The sequence below is a fragment of the Aspergillus homomorphus genome (genome assembly GCF_003184865.1).
Source record: "Aspergillus homomorphus CBS 101889 unplaced genomic scaffold BO97scaffold_2, whole genome shotgun sequence".
In the NCBI taxonomy this organism is placed as follows: Eukaryota; Fungi; Ascomycota; class Eurotiomycetes; order Eurotiales; family Aspergillaceae; genus Aspergillus; species Aspergillus homomorphus.
The window spans coordinates 1007675-1034895 of NW_020291888.1; the positions used below are offsets into that span (position 1 = coordinate 1007675).

Consider the following 27221-nt stretch of genomic DNA (forward strand, 5'->3'; position numbering starts at 1 on the left):
CACACAGTATGTACCTAGCCTGTGAGTTAGTCCGTCATTCATTTCTAGGACTGAAGCTCTATTGAATCCTCCAAGAACCCTCTCCATAGACTCGCCTCTTGCACCCACCCATTGAGAAACAATAGACAAACACCTAGTCCCGATTCCTCTCAACAGAAACCAGCACCTGACAAGATAGACAAGGGTCTATCAACCACCAAAGCAAGGCCCCCATACGCAGTCCCCATCCCACTAACCCATTCCACATATTCGTAAGATTGTACCTCTCATCAACAACATGCATCTACATCTTAGCGCGTCGCGCAGCCCCCACAGCACCGACGCACAACGGATCAACCTGGTCCTGAACAAGAGGCCTCCAGTCCTCAGGAAGGACCCGACATAAAGCCTGCTTGAGCATCTCAATCTCTGGATCCGACTCATCCCCACTAACAATAATCGCACGAACACCCTGCGCCTCGCCCGGAACAATAATCCCCTCGTTGATGAACTCATCGAGAGCCCGTCGGATATCCTCAGCTGTATCCTACCGATTACCTCGTAGTCAGTCCCGAAGCCCGCCCCGCACTATAGTACTGGCTACGTGAGAAAGAGCCATACTCATCTCAGACGTTCACTGTGATCCTGGAGAATAACCTCGCGATGCTGCCCTTCCGCATCCGTCCAGATATTATACTCCCCGACTTCTGCAGCCCACAGATTCAACACGCCTCCAAGCCCGTGATCCACAAATAGCATCACCGCGACCTCGTTCATCAGATCGCAGTCTAGAGCCTGACTGGTTCTCAGCGCGGCACAGGTATCTTGCTGGTACGCTAACCACGTATCACGCGGGATGTCCCGGATAACCCACCGGTAGTCGATGAACGTGGCGTTGGACGCGATGACCATCTGCATGAGATGATTACTAGCGAGGCTATCGATCTCCCGGGGGATGGTCAACATTGTGATGTCAATTGCGTGGCCCAGACGCTGTCGGGCCTCGTCGCGGACTTGCTGGATCAGGGTGCTGAGCATCGCGGCGTTAGCGGCGGGGTAGGTGATGTGATGGGGATGCGGGTTGAGGAGTCGGATAGGAGGTACCATTCTCCTAGCACTTTCCTGGAGCTGGGGTCAGCTGGATGGAGGTTGAGGGTTGATGGGTTTGGGGGCTATGGATCGGGATTGCTTACACTCCTGTGTTTGGAGCCTTCGGATAGCTTCTGCATGTGTTGTTGGTAGTGGGGTGGACCGAGGAGTTTGGACGAGCGGAACGGCTTCGTCGTGTTTGTTGATGTGGGCTGGTGCTGTTTTGTTATGGGAGTGTTAAGGAGGAATGGGAAGTCAATGTGCTCGTGGCTTACATGTAGGTCGGGCCCAGGTGAACTCCGAGAGCTGCAATTGTGATAGCCCGGGGGTTAGTTTGAGGCGTTATAGACGTCATACAAGAGAAGGCACTACTCACGATACCCCTTGAATTCTACGACAGACGTAGTAAATTGCTGAAGCAGCAGCCATATCGCTGCCAGCAGTATAGGCAGACGAAACATGACTGAACTCGTGCGGGAGAGCGTGTCGACGCGAGTTGAGTTCCAGATACCCTGTTGATTTGAGAGAGGTTCAGAAAGTGGCCGGAGATGAGTTGAGACGAACTCAAATATGGGGAGCAGAACAGCCCGGGGAGACAGGTTGAGCTGCGATCCTGGTCGTTTTCAATCGTGTAAGTTAGCTGCTCTTTCTTTGTTGTCTTCAGATGAGCCAACAGCTGTACGACCTTGAGATACCGGTGAAGGTGATGATGACGCTCTGTTAGAAGAGCAGGAAGACGGTCTAGCATATTAGTAGCTAGACAAGTCAGAGTATCGAGTTGTTGGAGCAGAGGTGTGAAAGCAGTGAGTTCCAGGTTGATAACACCACAAAGAAAAGAATAAGCAGTGGACACTTCAACATCAATCCCCCCCCAGTAAATATAAGTAGAAGCCATGACTTTTGAATTTCTCTATCTCTATACACCGGTTCTCACCCAGACATATTAAAATCTATATACAACCCATCTTCCCCCATTCACGGAATTAAATAGCATCCTTGGCCAAAACAGCACTTTCACTCGCCACAGCCATGGGTCCGCGATAATCGCGCTTCTTCGCCACCCACACGCCAGCAATCATGATGGTGAAGCCACCGGTGATCAAACACGTATAATTCATAGTCTCAGCGTCAAACGGCATAGAGAAGGGGAAGCAGAAGATGACAATGAACACAATAATAAACAGACAGGTGACAGCATTCACAACGAAGCCCACGGGGCCGGGCATCCAGAACCAGCCGCGGGGGATACCCTTTCGGCCGCGGAGGAGATGGGGCAGGATGGCGGCGAGGTAGGAGATGGTGGTCAGAACAATAAACGAGCTGACAAAGGCGCTGAAAGCCGTGGAGTTGCCGACGTAGATGCAGCCGAGGATGACGGCAATGAGGCCGCAGGTGAGGACGGCGGCGAGGGGGTTCTTGTGCGTGGGGCTGACGCGGCGCAGGAGGGCGCTGAAGGGAGTGGCGCCGTCGCGGGCCAGCGTCCACAGCACGCGGCTGGAGGTCAGGTAGCAGCCGATGATGGCGACGAGCAGCGGCAGCAGCGAGACAATAATCAAGCCCAGCGAGCCGCCGCGCGAGCCCGTGATCTGCAGGTAGATCTCTGTGAGCGGGTACAGGTAGGGGGCCTCGAGCACGGCGCTGAGGTCTGTGATCCCGTAGAAGATCACGATCAGATACACAAACGCCGTGATGATCCCCATCACGTACTGCGCCAGCATGCCGATCGGGATGTTCTTGCCCGGCTGCGGCACCTCCTCCGCCAGATGCGAAATCACGTCTGGCGTGCCCACGGCGAACGCCCCGTTCAGCATCCCCAGACAGAACACGAACCCGTTGCTGCTGTACCCGGATTCGTTGAGCCAGTCGCGCCACACGAAGTCATCGCTGGCGTACGGTTGCCCGTTCACGTGCGGCATCACCGCGCATACGATCACCGTGATCAGGAAGCCCGCCACCGTCAGAAACCCGCCGACGGATTCAATCATCGGCAGCGCCCGGTTGGCGAACGCCACCGTCAGACAGCAGCCGATCGAGCAGATCAGGTACGCCAGGAACACATGCCAGCGTTCGATCGTGTACTCCGGGTGGAAGAGCGCGTACGCCGACACCACCTGCGTGCCGAGGATCTGCGTCGTCGATGCAGCCCCGAAGATCCATGCCAGGAAGTTCCACCATCCCGCGAAGAAGCCGACGGGCCGGCCGTATTTGCCCGCAGTGATGGTTGCCCAGTGGTAGACTGTGGGGAGATACATCAGTCTCGCAGTTCTGGCTTCGCTTGTAGGATACAATAGACTCACCTCCACCGGACGATGGCATGGACGAGGCCAGCTCGGCCAGCGACGCGGCGATGAACCAATAGAAGAAGGAGGCAGCAATCCTGCAGGGGTCAGTGTGGTGTATCTATACACGGGCCACATATCCCACTTACATTTCATAGATGACACCGGGCGGACCGCCATCATAGATAGCTGTGGTCTGCATGACAGAGCTGTCAGTCATCAATCGTCACTCGTATATCAACAGCCGTGTCAACCTACTAGACTTCCGCCCAACGCAATCCAAGTATTCCCACTGGTCAAGGCCAAACCACAGATATTGATGAACCCGAAATTCCGATCCAGCTCCTGCTTGTGACCGGAAGCGTTGATAGGGGCAGAGACGGAGGAGCGACGACCCTCGGAGGGCGAATGCAACTCAATCGCCGCCGGATCGGCGGCATATTGCTTGGCCTCGTGCTGAGGCTGGGGCTGTTTCTCCATCGTGCTCAGGTCGACAGGTCGATGTGTAACAAAAGCATGGGAGGTAATCTCTCCTGCAGAAAGAAGAGAAGATCGAAGGGAAGGAAGAAAGAAGCAAACCAGAAACTAGAAAAAAAAAAGAAAAGAAAAGAAAAGACAGGAAAGTTGATTGACCAGGGGTAAAAAGATGGTTTAAATTTTGCTATTGCTTGCCTGCTGGCTTGCCTGCAATCCTTGTGTTTTGAACTCCCACTAATGCATGCAGGGTTTATTACTCTTGCTTTCGCCTCCCGCCGAACTTCAGCAGCACGAGAAAGACAGAAAAGAGAGAGCTGCAGATCTCGATCGTACGACGACCGGGGAGTGAGCGGCAAGGGGCAGGGAAAAAGATGCAAGAGAGCAAGAGACAGCCAACGAGAGCAGCCAGAGACATGAAATTCTCCATTCGGTGCTGGGTTAGTTCATCCTTGGGTCAAAGTTAAAGGATATTAACTTTGCCCCGATACATAGAATAATAATTAACCGCATAACACCAGTAGGCAGGGATCGACAATTGTTTCTCGCCTGCTTCGGACCACTCGGACGCACAATCATATCATTCATTGCTGGTCGACACTTGCTAGGGTGACTTAGTACATGTCTCCGATCCTGATATCGGCCGTGGTTCCACCTTTCAGCTGGCGGGGGTTTTATGGTGTAAGCTGGTGCAATGAACTGCCCATACATGTGGCAACATCGGACAACAATCGTCGATGTGCCAGGACAGAACAAAGGTCCGGACAGTCAGTTCACAGCGATTTAGATCGAATGCCTGGCTGATGTTGCGGTCTAGTAAGCTATTCAGTCAGTGCAGAGCAATTAGTCTAGCCAGCGGGAGGATTGCAGCCAGGCGCGAGCCATGGACGAACCTCGACGAATTCAGTCGGACCACAGCGATCATCCCCCTCATGCTGGATGACAAGGCTGAATGAATCGTTATGCATTGCCGTGCCTACCACAAGAGTTGACATTCAAAGCATGCTCAGACAGACGAACATGCAACAGAAAGAGGCACGCGACACCCAGCTCGAAATCCATATATGCAGGCACTGGATTGACTCACCACGATGACACTCCTGACACTTATCGAAAGCGTGTAGGATAATCAACCTGACACATGGGCGACACACTTTCACTGTAGCCTGCACTAAGGACCAGGTGCTCACGCCAAGCGTCAGCCGATATTAAACCCCTCCAGCTACAGTTGCACTACACAAACATGTCAAATAACAATGTCGAAACAATATCCGGGGACCATCTGGCCAGCCATCGACCCCCATACCAATCCGAAGCACAGATCAGTCTGGGGCCCCTCCAACCCTCTGGTTAGACATACAAATTGGTCAACGGAACCTTCGGAAATCCGGACGGAGCGTGCCGCGGCGCACAGCAACCAAGATCATGTCTCTGTTCTTCTCAGCTCCACCACCCGCGGTCAACAAATCTCCATCCGCAGGGAACTCGTCCAAGAGGACAAGAGCTTTCCAGTCCGCTCGCTGCGTACCAAGTAAGACAATTCAAACACTAGCCAGGTGGAATCAATTCCCCGGTGGAGATGATGCCACACTAACACTTAAACCACCCTAAGCATTTGAGACAAGCTGCAAAGTTAATTTTCATGCCACCGCTTCCATCGCCGCTGAACAGATCATCCTCGTGCCTGTCGGTGCCTGCAGCCGACCGAAGGATGTGCAGGTGAGCAGTCATAAAGCAAGGCTTGTTTCAGCGGCAGCAAATATGTTGCACATATACCGCGAGCTGAACCATCGAGCCAGAAAAGTCGAATCGACGAGGATTGCGCACGCCTGATGCAGGGCCGGGCGCTATCATGAACGGTGCGGTGCTAGATCAGATTAGCCACCGCTTAAGCAGCAGGGATGTGAGAGTATTTTAAAGCCGGAGGCGGAGATTTCCTCCCCTTTTGAAGATTATGCCCGGCCCGTTGCAATTAGACTACTGTTTGCTAGTCACTGGACTAGATGGGCCATTCGGCCGTCATTTGCTCGAAGGAATCTTCGGTCTGTCGCGCGGCGTTTTACCTCTCGTGCAGATTTCTGTCTTGGGTACTATTCTCAACCTGCCGAGGATGTGTCCTCCCCGACCACCCTGCAGCATGCAGGACAGAACAGAAGTCGCCCTGGACGTCTTTGTTGATAAATTTAATTCGGTAAGGCTGATGAGGTATTTAGATTGATACGGCCGTGGACTGTCCTGATGCGACCGTCCCGAAGATGCAGCCTTGAAGACCGTTTGTAGATCCGTGGCGAGGAGCTCTCGTCGACTATCGGATGACATTTATGTCTTTTTGCGTGACGGATTTCATCCCGAAGAGGGATTGGATTACGTGAAACTCGTCCAGATTTCCTGTATACGAGAGGGTTGCTGCTCTCGTCGTCCGTCGATGATATTTTTATCTCTTGCGCGAAGGATCTCATCTCGAACATAGGCTAGGTTAGGTGAAACTAGAGCAAGCTTCCTGGATACGACAGAATTGTTGCTTTCTATCGAATGCGATGCGTTCTGGAGCGACAAATGCAAGGCTTGAATACCATGTATCCCTTACAGCGAATGATTCGAGGCAATGACTGCTCGAAATCATGAGATCTCTTGCTTCTGAGGGACTTGCTCCTTCATACCACACATTTTGTACTAGGGGGTAGCAGTGTCTCACCGATACACTTCTCATAGAGGCTGCTGCGACTGCAATTAAGTTCACTTGTCGAGCAACATGAGCTTGAGATTAGGAACAACTACACTGAAAGTTTCCAAAACGATAAGCGCATCATGTAGATACCCTGAATCCTTTACCGAAGAGAAAGGCCAGTCATACTTGGAGTGCAATCGTGCTTGGGGAAGCCAGCAGCTGCGATCTATGAGTCAACATTCAAAGGTATATTCTCCCATGGCGTAATGCCGGTAGTGGTGCCTTGACCTTGCACCGATAAAGAGATTTAGGAGCTCGGCTTCGATGTAAAGCACCAGGCGCTCCGATTGCGATAGAGAGGGAACCATGACTACAGGTACTGGCTTTATGTTTACCTTGAATCGACAACAGCGAGATACGGTGCTCAACCATTGCAGGCAGAGATGCAGGCAGACAGAATCTGTCAGTTCGTCCAACGAGAGCAGCAATCGCTCAAGCTCCGAGAACAAAGACAGAGGCAGACGTTGTCTTGACAATGGGTCGCGACCACAGAGATCGATGATTTAGTCCTGGGAAAGAGATCTCTGTAATGAATCAAGTCCAACATGAGCCATATTGCACCAACTCGGAACAACGAAGACGGGCCGTTGACGTTGTCTTTACCATGAGTCACTATGTAGTTTGCTTCCTGCTGCATGTTCCTCGTATGATGAGCGCATCGTAGCACGGCCGCATCGCATGCCCGACGAAGCAAACATCCTTAATTGGACATCATGGTTGTCACTTCCTACGGTCCGTTTGTAATACATCACTCAGTCGAAGCCCTTTGATAGAACACTCGACCGAACAATGTAAGCATGACCGTATTTAAGAACATTGCATGGTGCCGGTGCCGCACCCGATTGAAACTGCAACAGCTCGTCGAGTATCATGACATGTGATTGTACTCGTAGTCAGTGCAGACGAAGGTTGTCAGGCGATGCGACGGCGCGGCACAATGAGGCGAATGAGCTTGGACTCCTCGTTTTACTCCTCAAATGCAGCATGTTGCGTGTATCTGCATCTGCGCTTGTATCAAGCCACATTGTCTCGTCAAAAATCCACTGCTTTGACCGAGACCAATCTGTGACATGAGCAGTAAGTAGACCTTAGGGGAAATGTTGGGACATGGACTGCGCGGATGGTCGTAACACCCAACTAGAGAAGCACATGCTCATGAAGCATCTGTCATATGGATGCACAAGGTCGGACGAATGGGAAAGGCTGATTAGTTGAGCAGGCATCGCAGCCTCGAACTCCGAGAGTAGCGGTCTGTAGGAGGCTCGTCGAGTCATATCACAGGCATCCGATGACTGACAGCCATGCGACTTCAATACGAGCAATAGATCATTTAAACGAGAGGATGCAATAGCCCGAAAGCTCCGATGTGCGGGATACGTCGGGTTTCAAACAGGAACATCCTGGGAACCCGACAGACACTGTTTACGATCCATGCTGGCCTCGGTCGCGACGGGACACGCGCATGCGGCGCTTCGAGATCAATAGCATACGGCTCCGACATGTTGTCGTTTCCAGGAAATCAACGGAGATACAAGGGCGATTCACTCCAGGTTCACACGTGTCATAGCGCTAGGAAGCAGGCGGGACTATGAGGTGCATATTCAATTCCTGTCCAGTGTACGCGGCGGGCGACATGTTGTACCCCTCCAGCAACGCGCGCATGTGAGTAACATGGAGATGCAGGGTGCGGGGTACACCAGATGGTGCATTGACTGTCAGCTGTCACGGAAGCGCCCTAAGCGATCGTCCTCAGAGACACGGAAGTCGAGTCGGCATGATTCCTGTCCATGACTCTGGATATGGACATAGAGCCTCGACTCTGCCCAGTCCGCTCTGGGCTCGAAAACCACCAACTCCCCATCTGGCCATAATCCTGGTCTGGAATCGGCCATGCGTGTCCTATCCTGATTTGGAACAACTTGGGAACCCCTCATATGACGCACTGACTGCATGCTGGGTCGCAGATACACACGTGTCAGAGCCAGTAAATCTTGGATACGGTCGGTCCAGGCTATTGAAAACCTGAAAGGGCGAAAGGGCCAGACCTCAAAGTGGTCCGGCCGTGTTCAGTCAGGTTGCATTGTATCTGATCGGCTCGGAGAAAGGTGCCATGTGACGCAAGCGTCCCCGTTGTCGCTGTGATCGGAAATCCAGGTACCCAAGTACTAGGTACACGGGAATAAGAGGCCCCCTAATTAGCCTTGCAACTTGGACCGATGATGTGGCTGGTCGAAGAGGCTCTGAAGCATGGGCACACAGCGTAGAGCTGATATGTGACTTTGGTGGGGGTGGTATGCGATCTTATCTTGACTGACGCCATAGATCACAGGAATGGACGGACCCTGGCGTCATCGGCATCAGAACGGGTCCAGATAGTCTGTCTAATTGATTCACAACCGTCAGCATGGGAAGTTCTTCGGCAAAACCACCCAAAGTCGACGATAGAGACCGGCGTGAACTTAGGCTATTCACTCTCTTTGACCCCCTCATCCCGACAACACATACTTAGATGTCAATGTACTTGCAGCCCCTCCCCGCTTGCACTCCGTGCACTGCAGATCAACCTGTCCATTCGGTTGCAAGTCCGTCTGAGCTGGAACAAGCCCGAGACCACTCATCCTTTGAAACCAAGTCAATGATACATACCAACTGGCTGATCATGCAATGAGGGGTAATTGCTTTGATGGAGTGAGAATGTACTCGGTACCCCAAGTCCCCAGCCTCGGTCGGTGACTTGAAATGGAATGGATGAACTTATCCCCCACCAAGCCCACTTGCATCGCATAAGAGTATCCCATAAGCCATAGAATTCAGCCACCGGAGAGTAAGGTGGCAAGCATTGTATTTGGATGATAGTCCCGGTGAGAGCTGAGGTTAGGTAACACTGGTACCAGTTGAGTCAGTCCACTCGATCGGAACAGGCGAGGGATGGAGAAACCCCGCCGCCACTGGGCGATAAGAGAAACCTCCCCGCCGCTTGCTTCCGTCCTTATCGTGGCGGCCCCGGAGAGGTCAGGTGAGCATCGTCGCCACACTGCTATAGGTGGCGGTGAACTTGACTAGTCAGTTACTCATACTATCGCCTCACAACAGAGGTCAGCTGATGTTCTCGTTGATTCCTACTGACTACTCAGTGACAAATGCCTGATGACTCGTCAACCTGCTTGCCACTGCATGCCGTACTGTCTTCTGGCTGCTATCGAGGGGCCGTGCCTTAGGTAGGGAGAGAATTTGATATGTCAAGTCGTATACGAATCAAGAGCATTATATGTCCGCATCACTGCAGTAAGGGCTGAGCCTCGAGTGCATGTACATTTCCCAAGTAAGCTTTCATGTGAAACTTGCGGTGCTGTGTGATCATCGATATTGTGAAGCATCGGAAACTTCCCCGTCTGCGATGAGTCTAAGGGAGGAATGTTCGCACCACAAGTATATGTTGTCCGCGATATCAGAGTTCGGCATGATAAGTATAGATCTGCACGGAGCCGATAGCAAACATATACAGTATGCGTACTTTTGAACACAAACTAGATACTCCTAGAAGTATGCAGCTTCCTGTTGACTACAACGAAACTCTACCTCTTAGAGCAAAGAGGAGTCCTCACCAGGCACCCATTTCTGTTAAGGAATAGAACAAAACTACCTAACTGAAGATAACAACCACCAAAGAATGTAAACAAGACAACAGCACCACCCTAACGCCCCTCGACCCCGAGTACATCGCATAACCCACTCGATCGATCAACCCAGACCCCTCGACCCATCCGAAGCGATGATCCCGAATCAGATTAGACAAATCCCCAACACCTCAAACAGACCACGTACACATCTACACTCCCACTCCCCATTCCTCGCCCCAAAAGCCAGTCGGTGTACGTAGACACACATACACACACCCTAGGTAGACAGTCTACACCCTACAACAATCGCATTAGCAAAACAATCCCCAACCCCAAACCCCGACAAAGCCAAACACACACCAAAAAAAGCAACCAAAACAAAAAAAGCCCCGCCGGGAATCTGCAACAAATCGCCCGCGACTACACCTCAGAACTTTAGAAGCGCAGGTTAATCCCAATGCATGCTAGCGGATTTACTTCAATCTGAATACTGTGGTCCACTAGTCCGAATCGGATTTCTCATGCATTAGGTAGACTCTCACTCAATTTTTCATTTATGGTTTGTTTCTCGACCAAGATGAGATGAGATGAGATGGGATTGGGGAGTGAACCGGCCCGGTTGTTGATGCGCAGGGCTAGAACTAGACTAGACTATCGGGTGAGAGACGGAAGGCAGGGGAGAGAGTTAAGATTTTTCTGGTGTGAACTTTACATGGCTTTGGAGATTCGATTGGGGATTAGTGAGGGTTAAGTTAAGGTCTAGACTACAGACTTGCCATTGCTGATGCTGGTGGTGATGAAGATGTATATTTGGCAATTCAACTCAGAGAAAGAGTGCGTGTTCGGGAAGACTGCAGAGAGCAAAGCCACAATTGTGTTTTTTTTGTGGCGATGCTATGAGACATCTCGAGTAAACGCGTATGTAAAAGCCGAGGTATACGTACACCGTTTCTATTCGTAGAGATCCCAAATGCTGCGCTTCTTCCGCGGGTGGTTGCTAACGATAATGACAAGTGGATAAGAAAGGGCCCATCGAAAAGGAAAGAAGAATGGTGCCGGCCACGAGCTAGTCTCTCCTTAAGCCTTGGCTGAGTGGTCGCTTGGGTTCTGCTCGGCTCGGCTGCTTCACTGCTGTTGTTTACTTCGTGCTAGCGCGGCCAATAGTTAGTAGCTTGTTTGGCTGTTGGTGCCTGCCGCGCCCACCCTGCAATCTCTTCGGCATTGTCCTTTGGTGCAAGCACTGTGCGGTGTGCAGTGCTTTCAGTACATACTACATACTACATAGGAAGCAAATAGCAGGCGCTAGACTCGATTGTGAGGAGGGGGGAACATGAGACAGATTGCATACTAGACACTAGAAACTAGAAACATGTTCCAACTCCCAACCGACTCTCCCCAAGATCCAGCTTGGACCCCTTTCGCCCACGTTGATCAACCCCCCGTATTCACAGTTTGACGAAACATGGACTGTTCTTGGACCACCGGAGGGCTTCGAGCCTTCGACGAGTGTTCGACGAGATTGCTGATTTAGGATGGATCGACGGAGATCTCCTTAGCATCCAGCTCGTACCGTGGTTTCGGAACTGCTGCGGTGTCGTCGGGAGGCGAAGGAACGGGTTGCTGGGGGAAGTAATTCGGAGAGAGCCCGGAGACTTTTCTCTTCCCTTACACCGGAGCTTTCTCCAGCCATCTCATTCTCGTCCTGCCAAGACCTAGCGAGAACATGAGGGCTTTTTAGGTTTTTTTTTTTTTTTTTTTTTTTTTTTTTTCCCAACTTAGCAACTCCGACCGGGTTGATAGGATCGCATTCCCGATCATTGGTGGTGTGCGGTACTCTGGAAAGTCGTGGAGATCCATTCCAATTCACCGACGGTAATCAGTTCTCGTCCCATTCGAGATTAGGGGGGAATTGATAATAGAAAATGCCTGTGCTTTCATAGGGAAGAGCGATTGATGTATCAACTGCCATAATGCTTGGCCTTGGCACTAGCGACTTGCGCGACTCGACTAGCAGCAGCCTTAGCAGCCTAAGGTTGAGAGTCGGGCACGACAAGGGGTAAGCCCTGTGTTTGTCGCCTTCGTTACACGCCCGTTTTGGTCTTGATGCGCTCTAGCTGCTGATCTAGTGGCAGAGATTGTAACGTCGTTCATGCCGGCTGTCGTTCCAGGTTGACCTGAATTTGAGACATGCGCGCAAGAGCCCTTTCCAGCTCCTTCCATATAGTAGACTGAACTATAGTTCCTGTGGCATCCCTGTCTATGTATAGACGCCATTGTTGTCATGATTCCCTCGTCCCTGCAAATGAGCCGATGGACAGGACGGACTAGTTGGATCCTGCAGCAGCAGGACATTGACATCCCAGTCTGCTTGCTGCCTTAGTAAGAGGAGTAGTCTAGACTCCCCTGACAGGGTTAATGGGATTGTGTTTGGTCTAACGAGAGACAGTCTGACAGTCTAACTGTTTACTGTCCAAGCTACAATGAATGAATAATTGGTCAATGGCCGACAGTGCCAGGGCTGCACCTGTACGGCGACGGATGTCTTACAGCCATGGCTGCAGGTTGCACCAACCAGCGAACAGGCTGCGCGGACTAGCGAAATCCTGAACAATTTAGACTCGCCGTAGCGGCTTCCCGAACGACTCTCAATTTCGGATGTGGTTTCAGACCGCAAGACCAGGAGGAGTTGCAGACGGGTCAATATCTCTCCGGAGCTGTCAGGTACGCGACTCAGCCCGGCTGACCTATACTCTGTGCGTCGTAGGCTATATACACTGACAGGGCTGGGATCCCGTGCAGAAGAGTCAAGGACTCCAGGTTCAACGGTCGGTCAGCCAAACATCCGCCTGCTGCGAGTCAGAACCAGTCAGTTAAGCTGGAGCGCGGACAAGTCAAAGTCCCAACGGCCGAGGTACAACGGAAGACCTAGCCCAAAGGAGTAATGAAGCCACCGCCGCCCGCGGACGACAGTCGTAACCGTTACATAATCGGTCAGGGCGGTTTGCCCGAAGCTGAGGCGGCGAAGGCGAAGACAGCGAGCGCCCTGGAGAGGCGACGGTCAGTAGGTACCGTACTAGGTACTCCGTAGTGAGAGACCCCGTTCTTCGGGGTCTGTCCGTGCTGGTCGGAGCACTGACCAATGACAACGTGGCCAGGCGATCAGGACCAATGATCGTGCCGCGATAAGCTGATGGTCAAAGTCGCCAATCCGCAGGCGAGGTTTGGAACTCAGAGGATGATCCGCTGCATTGGGAATGGCCGTCCGCAGCACTTATTGGTTCCCTACCACCTTCATTCACCGTGCAAAGACCCGGTCGCAGTCTCCAGGCTCGCAGATGAAGAGACCGTGGACCCAGTCCGGCCCTCCGGCTAGTGTGATGTAGATTGACCTTGGGACTTCCACGGCTTCCGGAGACTTCATTTCACCCATCCTCTAATCCTTATCCGATCAGATTGATTGGCACGGGAAGGGTAGCACAAGTCGGTCTGTCACCGCCAGATTGCCCGTGTCCTTGCCTAGTGGAAGCAGTAATATTGTGAGCCACTTGCAAGGGGAGAGTGATAGTTAGAGCAGGTCGGTGACAGAAACGATGCAATTTTGTCCAAAGTACTGTACAGTACATCTCTAGGTAGCAATCGCGGGAACAACCCGAAGTTGAGTTGGTGTTGGAAGTAGTATAACAGTAACTAGTGATGGTGATGGTCTCGTGAACTCTTCCTAAGAGAGTAACTCACCGCGATCGCTGCACTCACTGACTGCACTGCGCACTGCGCACTGCTTGTTGCTAAGGCGGGTCGGTCGGTGGGCCCGAGTCTACAGAGGGGCATCTTCCCGGTTCACCTACAACCAATAAGCAGCCCACCTATTCTGATTTCACCGGTAGCCGCCGAATGTCGCATCTCACTTGGTAGGAGCGCGGTAGAGAACCGCTCTAAAGGGGGTTGGAGTGGCAGTGGGTGTGGATGTGGGTTTGGAGATGGGAAGAAAAGATGGAGCCCTTCACCTCCCCAGCACGAGTGGGGAAAGACAAGAGCACTGAGAACATGGAGATTACCTGAAGGGGAAAGTTATCATGCTTGTCGTTCAGTGTTGATTAACTGGTTGCCACAAAACCGGGATGCATACTTGATTCCCATACCACTGGCTTGATCGATGATTCATCATGAGCAATGTGTTAAAGGTGACTGCAAGAGGCGGTCAAGGAGGGATACATATAGAGAGAGAGCAAGAGAGGTTGTGTGTGTGTGTGTGAGTGACCGGAGGGAGGACTCGAAAAGGAGGGGAGGAAGAAGGACTCATTCGATTATCTTCATGACTTCGGAAATAGAAGACTGGCTGGCGATACATCCATCCCTGATTGATTCCAGATATCCGACGGATCGTGAAGGAATGATGAGACTTGCTAGGGACAGGAACCAGCCAGTCATCCTGGACTTTGTCGGATGCTACTCCTACCTTGCTTGGGAACTTCTACATGTTCACAGTCCCTGGTCTATATCCATGCATCATCAACTGGTTCATCTGACCCAGACGGGCTGATGGTGGTTGTCGTCAGTCGTTAAGCTGAAGCCGGAAAGATTCGAGTTGTATATGGGCTGGCAGTACTCCGTAGGTACAGTAGGTAGAAACGAGTAACAGTCACATCCGATAACTTTGGACTATCATCCCTTCACCTCGGGTTCATCCCTCGGTAAAATGCCGTGCTGGTTTGGGTTTAGTGTGGTTGGCATGCTTCCGATCGGGAGGGAGGGTTTTTTGGTATGTTACAACAACGACGCGGATGTATCAGCTGCAGGTTGTAGGGATGGCGTTCCCCCCTTATTTCCCATCTTCCCCGGGAGGGGGTGGTCACAGTCAGACTTGCAGATATTCTGTGCTGCTGCAGGCATCTGTATATTATCCGACTTGGGGGTAGGGGGGGTGCGCGCTTGATGCCATTGATCGGTATGTAAGTATGTACAGTACTCGTAGAAGATAGAAGTGGATGATGAATAGGGTAATTCTAACGGGAGAGGGAAGTTTGGTTGGAAGTTTGGAAGTGTGGAAGTGTGGAAGTGTCGCCTCCAACGGCTCCACCGGCTGCTGTTTCTTCGGGACTTTCTAGCCTCAACCTTTATCGAGTGAATGCGACCAGGATGGGTGGAAGATGATGATCCCTCCGTCTCTCTCGCTCTCTCCCTCTCTCCGGCTTTTCTCCCCTCTCCCGTCTCCCCCAATGGTAATCTCGCCGCCGACTTCGTCTAGCTCACCCGCCCGCTTATTTCCCGTTTTTATTTTAATTGGAAATTAATTTATTATTTTGGGACTCTATCCGCTAGCGCGAATCTCCACAAGGCAAGTAGGCATGGCAAAATAGACTAGAGAGAGACACAGCCAGACACAGAGAAGACAGAGAGATGTATGTGTGTGTGGCAGTCCATCCGTCCAGAAAGAGCCAGTTAATAATTAATCTCCCATTTTCCAATTCCTCCCCCCCCCCCCCCCAATCCATCCCGCAGAACAGAAACATCCGTAACTATATTAGTAGTCGGGACATCCCCCTCGCTCTTCAAGTGTTACTTCTCAACTGCACTGGTGATAGTGCTGGATACCATCCCAACCATATCATAACTATACCTTTTCCAAGTTTATTTGACCTTTGGTTACTACTTTCTCATACCACCTTCAATCTACCAACCTACCAACTTACCAACCTACCAACTCAACCCTCCGCCTGGTTTTGCGATCCCCCCGACTACTTGAACCAGTCTCGTCTTAGCATCTGTCTATCAGCGCTTATCCTCAGATTGCCTTCGTCATAGCGAACCTTATCAACCCGCCTCTTCTCTACTTGCCACTGCGATGCTTTTTTGGTTCCAGCCAGCTTCTCTGTCGATAACTGTGTGCTTGATCTAAACTCAACATCATCCCCTAACATCATCGTCTTGTTGATCTTGTCTGTTCCTACGAAACCGTCAAGATCCTCCCTTACTTAATTCCCTTCCATCCTTCCTGATTGTCGAATTTCTCCTGAGCGACATTTCTCTTTCCCCATATCTCAAGAAACCATCTATCCATCTCTCTCGTGCATATTCTCTCCTCTCCACCGCCTTCTGTCATAACAACATCCTCAACCTTATTTCCGACCTTGGTGATATCATAAGTCATAAAGTTCCCCAAATGGCCACCCACGTTGTTACCGCCACTACCACCCCCGTGTTCACGGGCAACCAAATCTCCATCTACGGTCAACCTACCCCCATCAATTCCGCCGAGACCACCGCCAACAACTCGCCCGCGTCGCCCCAGCAGCAGTTCCTTCCCCTTCACAGCAAGCAGCTTCGTCCCCTGAAGGGCCCTCTTTACGTTCCCGCTGCTTTGCGCCCCAACGAACACGCTCAGAAATCCTCGCCACCTACTCCTCCCCGCAGTGTCCACGGCTCCTTGGACAGTCTCACTGAGGGCGAGATCGGTGTTCCCGCTTCTCGTCGCTCCACCATGGAAAGCTACAGCAGTGGCTCGACTGTCAGCAAGCTGGCGGAGGATGAGTGGATGAAGAAGGAAGACCTGGGCGAGGTGACCGGGCAGCCTACTCGCGAACACTGGAAAGTGAGTATACCTTTGTTTTTCCTTTTCGGGTGGCGATGGTGTGTTATATACATGTGTTGTGGCGTGCCTGCGGCTCCCCGTCGCGCAAGCCAGTCATTGCGAATGATCGCGTGATCCGCATGACGCCATCGCTCCCTTATCTCACATGCATCGAACTTAAAGCTAACAAGCATCCTCCTTCAGGCGGATTCTGCTTCTCCCAACTGCGACTCTCCTACCTGCCGCTCGTCCTTTGGTATCTTCTTGCGTCGCCACCACTGTCGCCATTGCGGCCATGTCTTCTGCTCTTCCCACACCCCTTATGTCGTCCCTCTCGATCAGAATGCCCGCTTCCACCCCGAAGGTGTTCCGTCGCGTGCCTGCGATCTTTGCTGGAGCGCCTATTCGCGCTGGGAGGAATCCCGCACCGAGCGTCTCAACAATATCCAGACGCAGCTCGATGCACAGACCGGTGTCACTGCCGGCCAAGCCGACCGTGCTGTCTCTACGAACGCCAAGCCCTCGCCGGTCGAGAGCCTCAAGGCCGCTGCACTGAACGGGGTGCCGGGACAGACCACGGAGATCGCTGCCAGCGTCCCCCGCGGCTGGAACTGGAGCACTTTCTGAACGACGACGACTTCACGCATTAATGAACATGCCCATACACCTGCGCGGTCAATATGCGCCCACGTCCAGCATTGACTCACGCCATACTTCACTTCACTTCACTTCACTTTACTTCGTACATACTTGTTTTAGAACATACCTTTCACGTCTTTTCGGTTCATTTTCGGTGTTCCTGTGCGGAGTTTTCGGGATTTTGCTGTGGTTTTTCTTCTAATGATCGCCGGAGCGGTGGAGGTGTTTGTCTTCAATCTGCTTGTCTCCTTATGCTTAGGATACCCCGTCATGTTGCCTTGAGCGGCGATCTTTTTTCGGACTGGTGTTTATTAACCCGGCCTCCTTCAATACACGAGTTAGATTTCAATAAACAGAATGACCTTGATATATGAGATACTTATGTGCTGTCTAGAGTTTATGTAGCAGGCTGTAGTCTATCTCACTCAGTATTCCACTCCCCGCTGTAGATGGATGCTACTCGGTCTCCAACCGCCTCCACATCCCCAAATGCTCAATCTCATTCTCATGCCACCTTCCCATTGTCTCGTCGGTCACAAACCCACACCGCATGTACATCTTCTCAACCTGCGTCTGCGCATGCACCAGCACCAACCCTTGCCACCTGGTCGGCTTCTCCTGTCCCCGGGTCCCACCCTCCCCTCCCCGGGATTGAAAATCCGCAGCAACAGCATCAATCTCAGCCGCATTCCTCGCCGCCCACTCCAGCGCCATCTCAACAACCGCCCTCCCAAGCCCATATCCGCGAAACTCAGGCAAGACCGCCACGCGCGTCAACTTGATATACGGCTCTTGCCCTTCGTCCTCCCCTCCATGCCCCCCGTCCCCACCCTCCCCCTCCCCATGTGGTAAGAAATTATGATGCACATTCGGCGGCGGAACAAGCCTAACCGTCGCAACGGGAACTCTGGTAGTTGTCCCGTTGGTGCTCACACCACCATCCACCCCTCCCTCCGTCAAAGAACACGCGCAACCAGCAGGCGAATAATACACAACCCAATGCCAACTCCGCCCTTCGTCGGCGTCCACCTCCTCCTCCGCGGAACAGTGTTGCTCGTCGATGAAGACTTTTTGGCGGATGTGGAGCGCGTCGGTTAGGATTGCCGGGTTGGTTGGTGGGTTTGGTGTTGTTGGGGTTGGGAGGGTGTATTTTTGGGTCTCGTGGGTTGGGGATAAACCTCGGGATGGTGGGGGGAGAAGGGTGCTCGTGAAGTTTTTGGGGAGCATTTTTTCTGAGGTCTTGCCGTTTGATTGAGGTCTTGCCGGTTGATTGAGGTCTTGCCGGTTGATTGAGGTCTTGCCGGTTGATTGAGGTCCTGCGGGTTGGTGGTTGGGTTGGTTTTCACGCTGTTTGTGGAGGAGGGCGCTTTGGTATAAAGGCGGACAGGGGTGAGAGTTTAGGGCGTGAGTGGGTGAGTCAATCGATATTCTTACTTATGCGGGCTGATATGATAACGGAGTTGGGGCGGAGATGCGGAGATAAGATTGTTGTTTCTGAAGTTACGATTTGGGGGATTGTCTTGTACAAGAGGAATGGATGTAAATTGTAGATGTATGCTAGGAGTTCAGTCATTTCAGATGACCAGAGCGAATACCACGATAGCTAAACATCTAGACTTGTCATGTTGATACCCTATCGATGCGCCAGTATACAATATATACACTTATCAAAAAATCAAAACAAACAATGCAAACACCAAAATTTATCCAGCATCCCCTCCCATCTCCAACCCATCTCGTACTGCAATCAAAAAAGAAAAAAAGAACACCCAAGATGTCCCTCTACTACGACGCCGTGGGCATCCTAACCGCCCCAACAACAGGCGGCTCCTTCAAATCCCGCATCTACAACGCGCGCACGCTGAAAGCCTCCCCCGCGCAAGTCTACGCTCTGATCATCGAAGCCTCCAAATGGGACATCCTGCTGAAGGAAGTCATCGAGAATGCCGGAATTCTGAAACTTGAACCGAAGGTAGCTTACCTCTCCCTCAGCCCCCCCTGTTATTCATTTCCTGAAGGTTTGAGACTAACAAAAGAAAAGCTAACCCCCATCCTCGCCCTCCTCCTCGTCCACGACCACCTCCTCGCCAAATCCGGCATCGCCGCAAAAGCCACCCACCCACTCCGCCAAGCCATCGAGCGCCACAAGACCCGGTTACGCGCTGAGTTCACCAAGGCGCGCGTCCGGCGCGGTTGTGTCTCTGTTGATGCGCTGCGCGAGGCCGTGCTTTGTGAGAAATCTGGTGGGGGTAGCGGTAATGTGGGAGCGGTGTATCCGCGCTGGGTACGGATTAATAATGTGCGTACGACGCTGAAGCAGCAGCTTGAGACGACGTTTAAGGGGTACGAGGTTGTGCACTCTCTAAAGGAGCTTGGGACTTCGGTTCCTAAGGGGCGGAGGCTACAACAGTCGCAAAGGCAGGAAGGCGAGGGGAGGAAGATTTATCTGGATGCGCATGTACCGGATCTGGTGGCCGTGGCGCAGGGGGTGGATTTGACGTCCACTCCCGCGTACAAGCGTGGCGAGATCATTTTGCAGGATAAGGCGTCGTGTTTTCCGGCGTATCTGCTTATTGGGGATGGGAATTGGGGTGGTGGGGATTTGTTGGATGGGTGCGCTGCGCCGGGGAATAAGACTACGCATATGGCTTCTTTGCTTTGTAGGGGTCTCTCGGAGGCGGGAGCGGGGGGGAGGGGGGCTGAAAGGAAAAAAAGGGTCTGGTCGATGGATCAGTCCCAGGTGCGCGCGAAGACCCTGCAGAAGATGGTGACTACCGCTGGGGCCGATTCTCTGGTTACCGTGCTACCCGGTCAGGACTTTCTGGCGCTGGATCCCGAGGATGAGCGTTTCGAGAATGTGACTGGCTTGTTGCTTGATCCGAGCTGCTCGGGAAGTGGTATCCTTGGTCGTGACGATGTGCCCACGCTTGTGTTGCCTGAGGCTCCTGCCAGCGGGGCCAGGGCTGAGAAGACGCAGGGTAAGAAGAGGAAGCGGAGGCAGGATGACGATCCGGGTCGTGAAGGGACTGAAGGGAAGAAGGCTGCTTCTGATGACGAGGAAGCCTTGGCTACCGATGAGAATGATCTGCCGGCGAATGGGCATATGGGCCCCGAGCGCTTGCAGAAGCTCTCTAACCTGCAGACGCGGATCGTCGAGCATGCGCTGCACTTCCCTGCTGCTACGAGAGTCTCGTATAGTACGTGCTCTGTGCATATGGTGGAGAATGAGGCCGTCGTCGCGAGGATTCTCGCGTCGGATGTGGCGAAGAGGCGCGGGTGGAGGATCATGCGTCGCGATGAGCAGCCCGAGGGCATGAAGAAGTGGAGGCATCGCGGTGTGAGGAGTGAGAAGGCTGGTGGTGCTGTTGCTGGTGTCGAGGTACAGCCAGTGGGTGATCTAGGTCTCTCGGATGAGGTTCTGGAGGGCTGTCTGCGCTGTTGGCCGGGCGATGATGAAGGCACCGGGGGGTTCTTCATCGCTGGATTTGTGCGAGATGGGGATGATGAGCCAGTAGCGGAGGAAACTAGCGGCCATGCTGAGGTTCACGACGAGGTGGACCAAGATGATGAGGACCAAGGCGACAAGGACCAAAGTGATGCGGCCCAAAACGACGACGACGACGATGAGAACGATGAGAACGACGACGAGGATGAATGGGGTGGATTCTCGGATTAGAGAGACATTAGAGCTATGACTACCTCCGCCAAATATGTATGTACACTGTATATAATCATAATACCTCATGCAGGCGCTGGCTAGAAAATCACGATCCTAAGAATGGTCGCCCGCGATTGCGAACCGTCTCCTGGGTATAGACATCTAACTTGACTGCCCGCAACAGGAAGTCCAGACTTCCTTGGTTCACGTTCGGCCGCACACAGATCCGCCATTGTCCCGTCCGCACGACCCAGACGCGGCTGTTGGCGGACTCCTCAATCCGTCTCCGTTTATTCTGGAACTCCTGCGGCGTCTGGCCTGCATCTGGTGTGGAGTATCCGACCACGTCACGGAAACTCGTCTGCTCCCCGTCCACGATCAGGCACGTATCCGGCCCCGTCACGAACCATACTTGCTCGTCGCTGATAGAGAGATCCCCCAGCTCCGCCAGCTTCTTGCTAGCCACGATCTGAAGGAGACTTGTGACGCGGGATTTGGTGAGGTTCAGGAAGGAAGGATGCTTGGTGGATAGATCGAGGATAGTGCTTTCGTCGCCGATCTCGACGATTAGGTCGTATTTCTTTTCGTCGACGAACGGACGCGAGTACCGCACCCAGCTGCTACCACCCGCGTTGTCACCCTGCTCGAGATGGACGCCCGACCGGCGCACGTCTTCCAGACGGATGATGATCTCGTCTCGCGCCAAGATGGGATTGTAACTGATATGATGGGGGATGATCTTCTGCTCGAGCCCCCGCAAGTGGAAGTAGCGACAGTCCCGAAGGAGCTCCGCGCGATGCTCCTCGTTCCGGATGCGTAACGGGTACCCCCGTAACAGGTGAAGGAGTTGCGCAAACACTTCCCCGGAGCGATTGGGCACGCTGGGTGGCGTGATGGCTGGCGGCCGGAGAAGACCCTGTCGCACCAGGCCTGGAAACACCTCGGCGGGCGAGGCGAAGAAAGCCGCGAAGCCCAACGAGAAGAAGTTCGGCGAGTCGCCCGGCCCGGAGAAGATGTCGCGCGGGATCTGGAAGTTGCGATCGCCAATCTGGATGAAGATCTGTGACTCAAACAGCTGCGATATCAAGCGTGGTACTGCGACCGTCAGCATGTCTGGACTCCGAAGCGACCGAGGTGTGACGAACAGCTGTAAAACTGAGCATCGGCAAAGAATTTGACGAACTGCGAGCCGTTGGTCGGCTGGATGTGATACCCTATCCTCCTCGAATCAATTAACCCTTGACACGGTCAGAATCATGTCGGGTTGACACCCCTACCCTGTAGATGTTTGGCGATCTCTTTGAACGTGGTTGGGTCGCGATCGATGTATAGGGTTCGGATATTGGGATTGTCACCGTTCTGACGAATCTGTTCTTCGAAGAATTGAGAGAAGTAGGACGGAGCTGCGAAGGCTTAGAAAGTACTCAAGAATGGAAGGCGCCTGGGCAGACTGACCATCGGATGCAATGGACGCTCCAGAAAGACGAAATAGCTCTGTCCCGATCTGTATGGAGAAGACCCTCTCCGGCGGGAGAACGGTCTTGGGACTCCGTCGCATTGACGGGCTGATTGTCGCCGGTCCAGAATCACTCGCCATTGCCTCCTGTTAATATCACAGGTGTCTAGGCTGTATAAGATTTGTAGGAACAGCAATGCAATTTGCGAGGAATTGAGCTTCGTTAAACGCGATAAGGGTCGTGGTCATCGGGTGAACTCAACGACACGAGTCGGGACGGTCGAGGCGGAGGAATTGAGTGGGTTTGACACGATGCGTAAGATTGATTGCAAGCAGTAGTTCATTGAGGAGAGAAACCACGTGTCGCTATTGCGATCTCACATCATAGGCAAGTGCAGCAGGCGCAGGTGAGATGCTAATCGCATCGCATTCGGTTCGGATTGCGATGACAGACAAACGGTGCAAACTGACTTTCAGCTCGGTCGGTGGTGCTTGCCTTACCCGATTAGGTTAAGTCTAAGTCAGTCTAACCGCACTCGCATGTCCACGCCCGTAGGTAGTATCCATGGTTATTCCAGTCTGGGGAAGAAATGCAGTCAGTACCTTAGTAATGCAGGAGTGTTATTACAACAAATGGCTGATATCACTCTAGAATCCGGCAGTTCATAGTCAACAGTCTCATCTCACTCAGCCTCAATGTCTTACTCTCCACAGGTTTGTGAGTCGAAACTACCTATTTTCCGCTCCTCAGCCCCTCGTCAGCCCTCCCCGCCCCTAGTATAGCATAGCATGGCAGACTGAACTTGGCATTCAGGTCGAGGTCGATGATTGCCTGAGTCGTAGGGTGTCTGCCAGTCACGGGCTCGGAACCCCGGCGCTTCGTTCGGAGAATCAACGTCTCTTCTACACATCGAAATATCATTCATTGCTCAAATCCACTCGCGACAGCGCTCAGATGAACGCTTTATCGTGAGCCGATAAGCTTCAAAACGATTATGGCACGGATACGACCTCCGCCTTTTGCCAGGACGATAACCTCAGCCTCCCGATCCTACCGAGGTTCCCATGCATTTCCCCGCGGGGATGGATCTGCATTTAACCTCAAGCAGTCTATAGCGCAACGTTCTGATGGGTCATCTTCTAACGGTCACAAAGAGCTCAACTCACGTGGAACCACCGTTGGACTCGACTATCCCTCTTTCCCCGCACCCGATAATGCTAGGCCTGAAGTTCAACTTCACGTCGGTTGAATGTTAGGTCTAGATGTCGATCTACGGAGCCGACCCACTACTCGCTCTCTCTCCCTCCCACTTGAGGTTGCCCGTTTTCCAGCTCTCTCCACCAAACCCGACACAATTATGGAGCCCCGCGATTGCTCCTAACCGAAGCCTTTATTATTAGGAGGTAGGAACTTGGCGTGGGTGCTTTCCTTCCTTTCTCCGTTCCTGCCTCCCTTTTCCTGCTCTCTCTCGCCCGTGCGACTCGTTCCTGCTCTTTCTGGAACTGGGCGCAAAGGAAACCACGCTGAAAGCTAGAAGCCAGCATCAGAGTTCCAACTTCGCTGTCGAGAGACCCTGACTTCTACCAGCATCATACAACACTTCTCACTCGTCACACTTGTCTATCTATCTGTACAGCCCATCATTATTCCTCGACTCTTATCCATAACACGCGCATCTCTCAGAGATAGACCACTACCATGGATGAGAACACTGCTCAACACGTCCCTCTGGATGTGCCTCTCCCTCCAGTACCCACCCGAGCTGTCTTCACAACGTCACAATGGAGGACCCTCCTAGCCCTGGCCGACACCGTGGTCCCGTCCATCCGCTCTCCTGTCGCGTACAAGAACAAAGCAACCAAGATAGTCACATCTCAAGAGATGGACCGGGCTGTTGCAACCTTGATCTCCAGAATCCCGGGCCCCGATGCGGCTACCATCGCCGGTCAGTATCTTCGGGAATCCGCATCCTCGAATACCCAGTTTCGTGACGGGCTTCAACGTCTTTTCTCGGTCTACGTTCACGACGAGGGGCTGAACGGAATAAAACTCATTCTGAATGCCCTCAAGTATGTACCTGCACTTCGCACCCACGCTCTTGGTCTAACATGCTTAACAGTACACGCCCCGGCTCCCTGCTCCTGACAGGATCAGTGGTTCCAATTCGAGATCAGTCTATTGACGTTCGCGAGGAGATATTCCGAGGATGGGAAACCTCCCGGTTGAAACCCCTTCGAGCTACCTATCGGGCTCTAACTACGATTTTCAAGAAAACCTGGATTACCTTCAGCCCGACTATTGGCCTAGTCCTTGGTTTCCCTCGTGTTCCGGTCTACGGCAAGCCTGCGGACAGCTTCAAGTACGAATTCTTACAGTTCCCTCCAAGCGACGACCTAGAAATAGTCGAGACCGACGTGGTGATTGTCGGAAGTGGTTGCGGTGGCAGCGTCGCGGCCAAGAACCTCACCGAGGCTGGCTACAGAGTGATGGTCGTGGACAAGTCATATCATTACTCGTCTAAGCACTTTCCCATGGCCGCCAATGAAGGCTTTATCAGCATGTACGAAGGGGGAGGCGGCGTGGTTACCGACGATGGGTCTTTGGCTATCCTGGCGGGCTCAACCTGGGGTGGCGGTGGTACAGTCAACTGGTCCGCTGCTTTGCAGACACAGGGATACGTGCGTGAGGAATGGTCAAATAATGGGTTATCATTCTTCACTAGCCAGGAGTACCAAAAGTGCTTGGACCGTGTCTGCGAGCGAATGGGAGTGAATATTGAGCATATCGAGCACAACAAAGCCAATCGCCTTATCTTGGAAGGAGCTCGCCGACTGGGCTACGCCGCCAAGTCGGTGCCTCAAAATACAGGTAATGGTCCGCATTACTGCGGCTACTGTACTCTGGGCTGTCACACATGCGGCAAAAAGGGTCCGACGGAAACATTTTTGGCCGATGCCTCTAAGGGAGGGGCCACATTCGTGGAAGGGTTCCGTGCAGACAAGATCCTCTTCGAACAAAAGCCGTACGGAACTGTGGCCTGTGGAGTAGAGGGAACGTGGACTTCAAGGGATTCGTACCTCGGAGTGTCAGGTCTCGGTGCTGTGAAGCGTAAAGTAGTTATTCAGGCCAAACGCGTGGTGGTGTCCTGCGGCTCCTTGCAAAGCCCTCTGCTGCTCATGCGGAGTGGAGTGAGGAATTCACAGATAGGACGAAATCTCCACCTTCACCCAGGTTTGTTGTAACTTCTTGGACCCTTTTCCAGTGTCTGACTAACGCCCTTCCACAGTCATCGTTGCTGGCGCCGTACTCAACGAAGAGATTCGACCTTGGGAAGGATCCGCGTTGACCACTGTCGTCAATGAGTTTGAGAATCTCGATCAAAAAGGCCACGGCGTCAAGATTGAGGCTGTATGCATGCTGCCTTCTGCCTACCTTCCCCTCTTTCCCTGGCGTGGCGGGCTCGACTATAAGTTGTGGGTGCTCAACCTTCCGCGAACGGCTGGATTTATCACGCTCACCCGAGACCGTGACTCTGGACGAGTGTACCCAGATCCAGTCGATGGGCGATGTCGAGTTGACTACACGGTGTCTCCGTATGATCGCAAGCACATACTGGAGGCGCTTGCTGGCACTGCCAAACTTGCGTTCGTTGCTGGCGCCAAGGAGTTCCATACGACCTGGCGAGAACTGCCCCCATACATCCGGCCTGAGATGACGCCCTCTGAAGCCGCAGAAGGCACCAACAACGCGTCCTTCCAAGCCTGGCTTGCGGATATGCGCGCTCACAGGGTTCCTCTCAACCCCGAGCGGACCACCTTCGCTAGTGCCCACCAGATGGGGACCTGCCGGATGGGCACCAGTCCCAAGACCAGTGTGGTCGATCCAGACTGTCAGGTGTGGGATACTCGGGGCTTGTATGTGGTGGATGCATCGGTGTTTCCTAGTGCCAGCGGAGTGAATCCTATGATTACCAACATGGCAATCGCTGACTGGGCTAGTCGGAACATTGCCAAATCGTTGGGAGACAGTCGTGAGGCGCATCCAATGGCTCGGTTGTGAATGGGTTGTAAAAGGCAACAGTGTGTTTCTAGCCTGCTTGGTCTAAATTAGCGTGTGTGCGGGGGCTGTGCCCTGTCTTATTCTTATGTGCCTACTTTGTTTTATTGTTTCATAATTGCAACACTGTTGTATTCATGAATGGTATATTAGTCTCCTCTAGTGCCTTCCACAGATGTTGAAAGGGAGAAGTCCAGACTGACTCAATGAAATCCTTTGAGCCTCCGATCCTTCAACCGGCATATATTGTCGTCATCGAATGGATTTCGAAACATGATTGTACTTTGGTCGGGTTTCCTCGAGGTTGGTGGCGGACATCGGTGGGGATTCAAGTGGCCATTCGCCCACAGTGTCTTCGTGTAAGGAGGATGTTCTGCTCCAGCAGCTGAAGTGATATATTCGGTGACCATTGGCTTTTTGTCCTCCCCTAGGCCTTTTGTGCCCGTTGCAAGTAACAGTCCCCGTGATCTTCTGCATCGCGTCGATAGTATCCGAGTATAATCCAGAACTTTCAGACTGACTGTCTCTGGTTTCCATTCGCCTCAACTCTTTCAGCCGGCGCGATGTATCATCGCCAGCTTGTGCATCCTCATTACTACCATTCGTCCCGTTGGCGATGGCCAGACCAAGACTTTTTGCTTAGAGACCGATGTCAATGACAAGCGAAGCCAGCG

The 27221-nt window shown here is 52.7% G+C and overlaps 7 protein-coding genes across 7 annotated transcripts; 3 read left to right on the forward strand and 4 right to left on the reverse strand.

The window, feature by feature from the left end:
* Positions 1-29: 29 nt before the first annotated feature.
* Positions 30-1816, reverse strand: BO97DRAFT_439880 (uncharacterized protein; the record flags this gene model as incomplete). The annotated part of the gene is made up of 6 exons (XM_025698023.1): positions 30-526; positions 637-1101; positions 1173-1286; positions 1344-1374; positions 1445-1580; positions 1633-1816. The coding sequence occupies 6 exons, from the start codon at positions 1814-1816 to the stop codon at positions 284-286; spliced, it is 1173 nt and encodes a 390-aa protein (XP_025556123.1). The 3' UTR covers positions 30-283.
* A 142-nt stretch (positions 1817-1958) lies between these two features.
* On the reverse strand, positions 1959-4075 carry BO97DRAFT_360533 (amino acid transporter). Its single transcript, XM_025692363.1, has 4 exons — positions 3606-4075; positions 3497-3543; positions 3366-3445; positions 1959-3304 (listed from the first exon to the last, which is right to left on the reverse strand). Exons 1-4 carry the CDS (start codon positions 3825-3827, stop codon positions 2052-2054), a joined length of 1602 nt encoding a protein of 533 aa, XP_025556124.1. The 5' UTR covers positions 3828-4075; the 3' UTR covers positions 1959-2051.
* A 12075-nt stretch (positions 4076-16150) lies between these two features.
* On the forward strand, positions 16151-17428 carry BO97DRAFT_80687 (FYVE zinc finger domain-containing protein). The gene is made up of 2 exons (XM_025701077.1): positions 16151-16758; positions 16942-17428. The coding sequence occupies exons 1-2, from the start codon at positions 16330-16332 to the stop codon at positions 17362-17364; spliced, it is 852 nt and encodes a 283-aa protein (XP_025556125.1). The 5' UTR covers positions 16151-16329; the 3' UTR covers positions 17365-17428.
* A 404-nt stretch (positions 17429-17832) lies between these two features.
* BO97DRAFT_439884 (GNAT family N-acetyltransferase) lies at positions 17833-18717 on the reverse strand (the record flags this gene model as incomplete). The annotated part of the gene is made up of 1 exon (XM_025698024.1): positions 17833-18717. The coding sequence occupies exon 1, from the start codon at positions 18601-18603 to the stop codon at positions 17833-17835; it is 771 nt and encodes a 256-aa protein (XP_025556126.1). The 5' UTR covers positions 18604-18717.
* A 433-nt stretch (positions 18718-19150) lies between these two features.
* Positions 19151-21052, forward strand: BO97DRAFT_439885 (rRNA (cytosine-C5-)-methyltransferase RCM1; the record flags this gene model as incomplete). The annotated part of the gene is made up of 2 exons (XM_025698025.1): positions 19151-19348; positions 19418-21052. 2 exons carry the CDS (start codon positions 19151-19153, stop codon positions 21050-21052), a joined length of 1833 nt encoding a protein of 610 aa, XP_025556127.1.
* Positions 21053-21140: 88 nt separating this feature from the next.
* BO97DRAFT_431002 (uncharacterized protein) lies at positions 21141-22592 on the reverse strand (the record flags this gene model as incomplete). Its single annotated transcript, XM_025697473.1, has 4 exons — positions 21141-22129; positions 22180-22248; positions 22312-22437; positions 22490-22592. 4 exons carry the CDS (start codon positions 22590-22592, stop codon positions 21141-21143), a joined length of 1287 nt encoding a protein of 428 aa, XP_025556128.1.
* A 1240-nt stretch (positions 22593-23832) lies between these two features.
* BO97DRAFT_467493 (long chain fatty alcohol oxidase) lies at positions 23833-27206 on the forward strand (the record flags this gene model as incomplete). Its single annotated transcript, XM_025699653.1, has 4 exons — positions 23833-24560; positions 24611-25722; positions 25778-26521; positions 27172-27206. The coding sequence occupies exons 1-4, from the start codon at positions 24190-24192 to the stop codon at positions 27204-27206; spliced, it is 2262 nt and encodes a 753-aa protein (XP_025556129.1). The 5' UTR covers positions 23833-24189.
* Between the last annotated feature and the right edge of the window lie 15 nt (positions 27207-27221).

What these genes read in the sequence shown, in the direction of transcription:
- BO97DRAFT_80687 (XM_025701077.1), top strand. Translation starts at nt 16,330, where the DNA reads ATGGCCACCCACGTTGTTACCGCCACTACCACCCCCGTGTTCACGGGC. An exon ending in CTACTCGCGAACACTGGAAA is followed by an intron (nt 16,759 to 16,941) that starts GTGAGTATACCT and finishes ATCCTCCTTCAG; the next exon opens with GCGGATTCTGCTTCTCCCAA.
- BO97DRAFT_360533 (XM_025692363.1), bottom strand. Translation starts at nt 3,827, where the DNA reads ATGGAGAAACAGCCCCAGCCTCAGCACGAGGCCAAGCAATATGCCGCC. An exon ending in CCCGGTGTCATCTATGAAAT is followed by an intron (nt 3,446 to 3,496) that starts GTAAGTGGGATA and finishes TGACCCCTGCAG; the next exon opens with GATTGCTGCCTCCTTCTTCT. An exon ending in CATGCCATCGTCCGGTGGAG is followed by an intron (nt 3,305 to 3,365) that starts GTGAGTCTATTG and finishes ATCTCCCCACAG; the next exon opens with TCTACCACTGGGCAACCATC.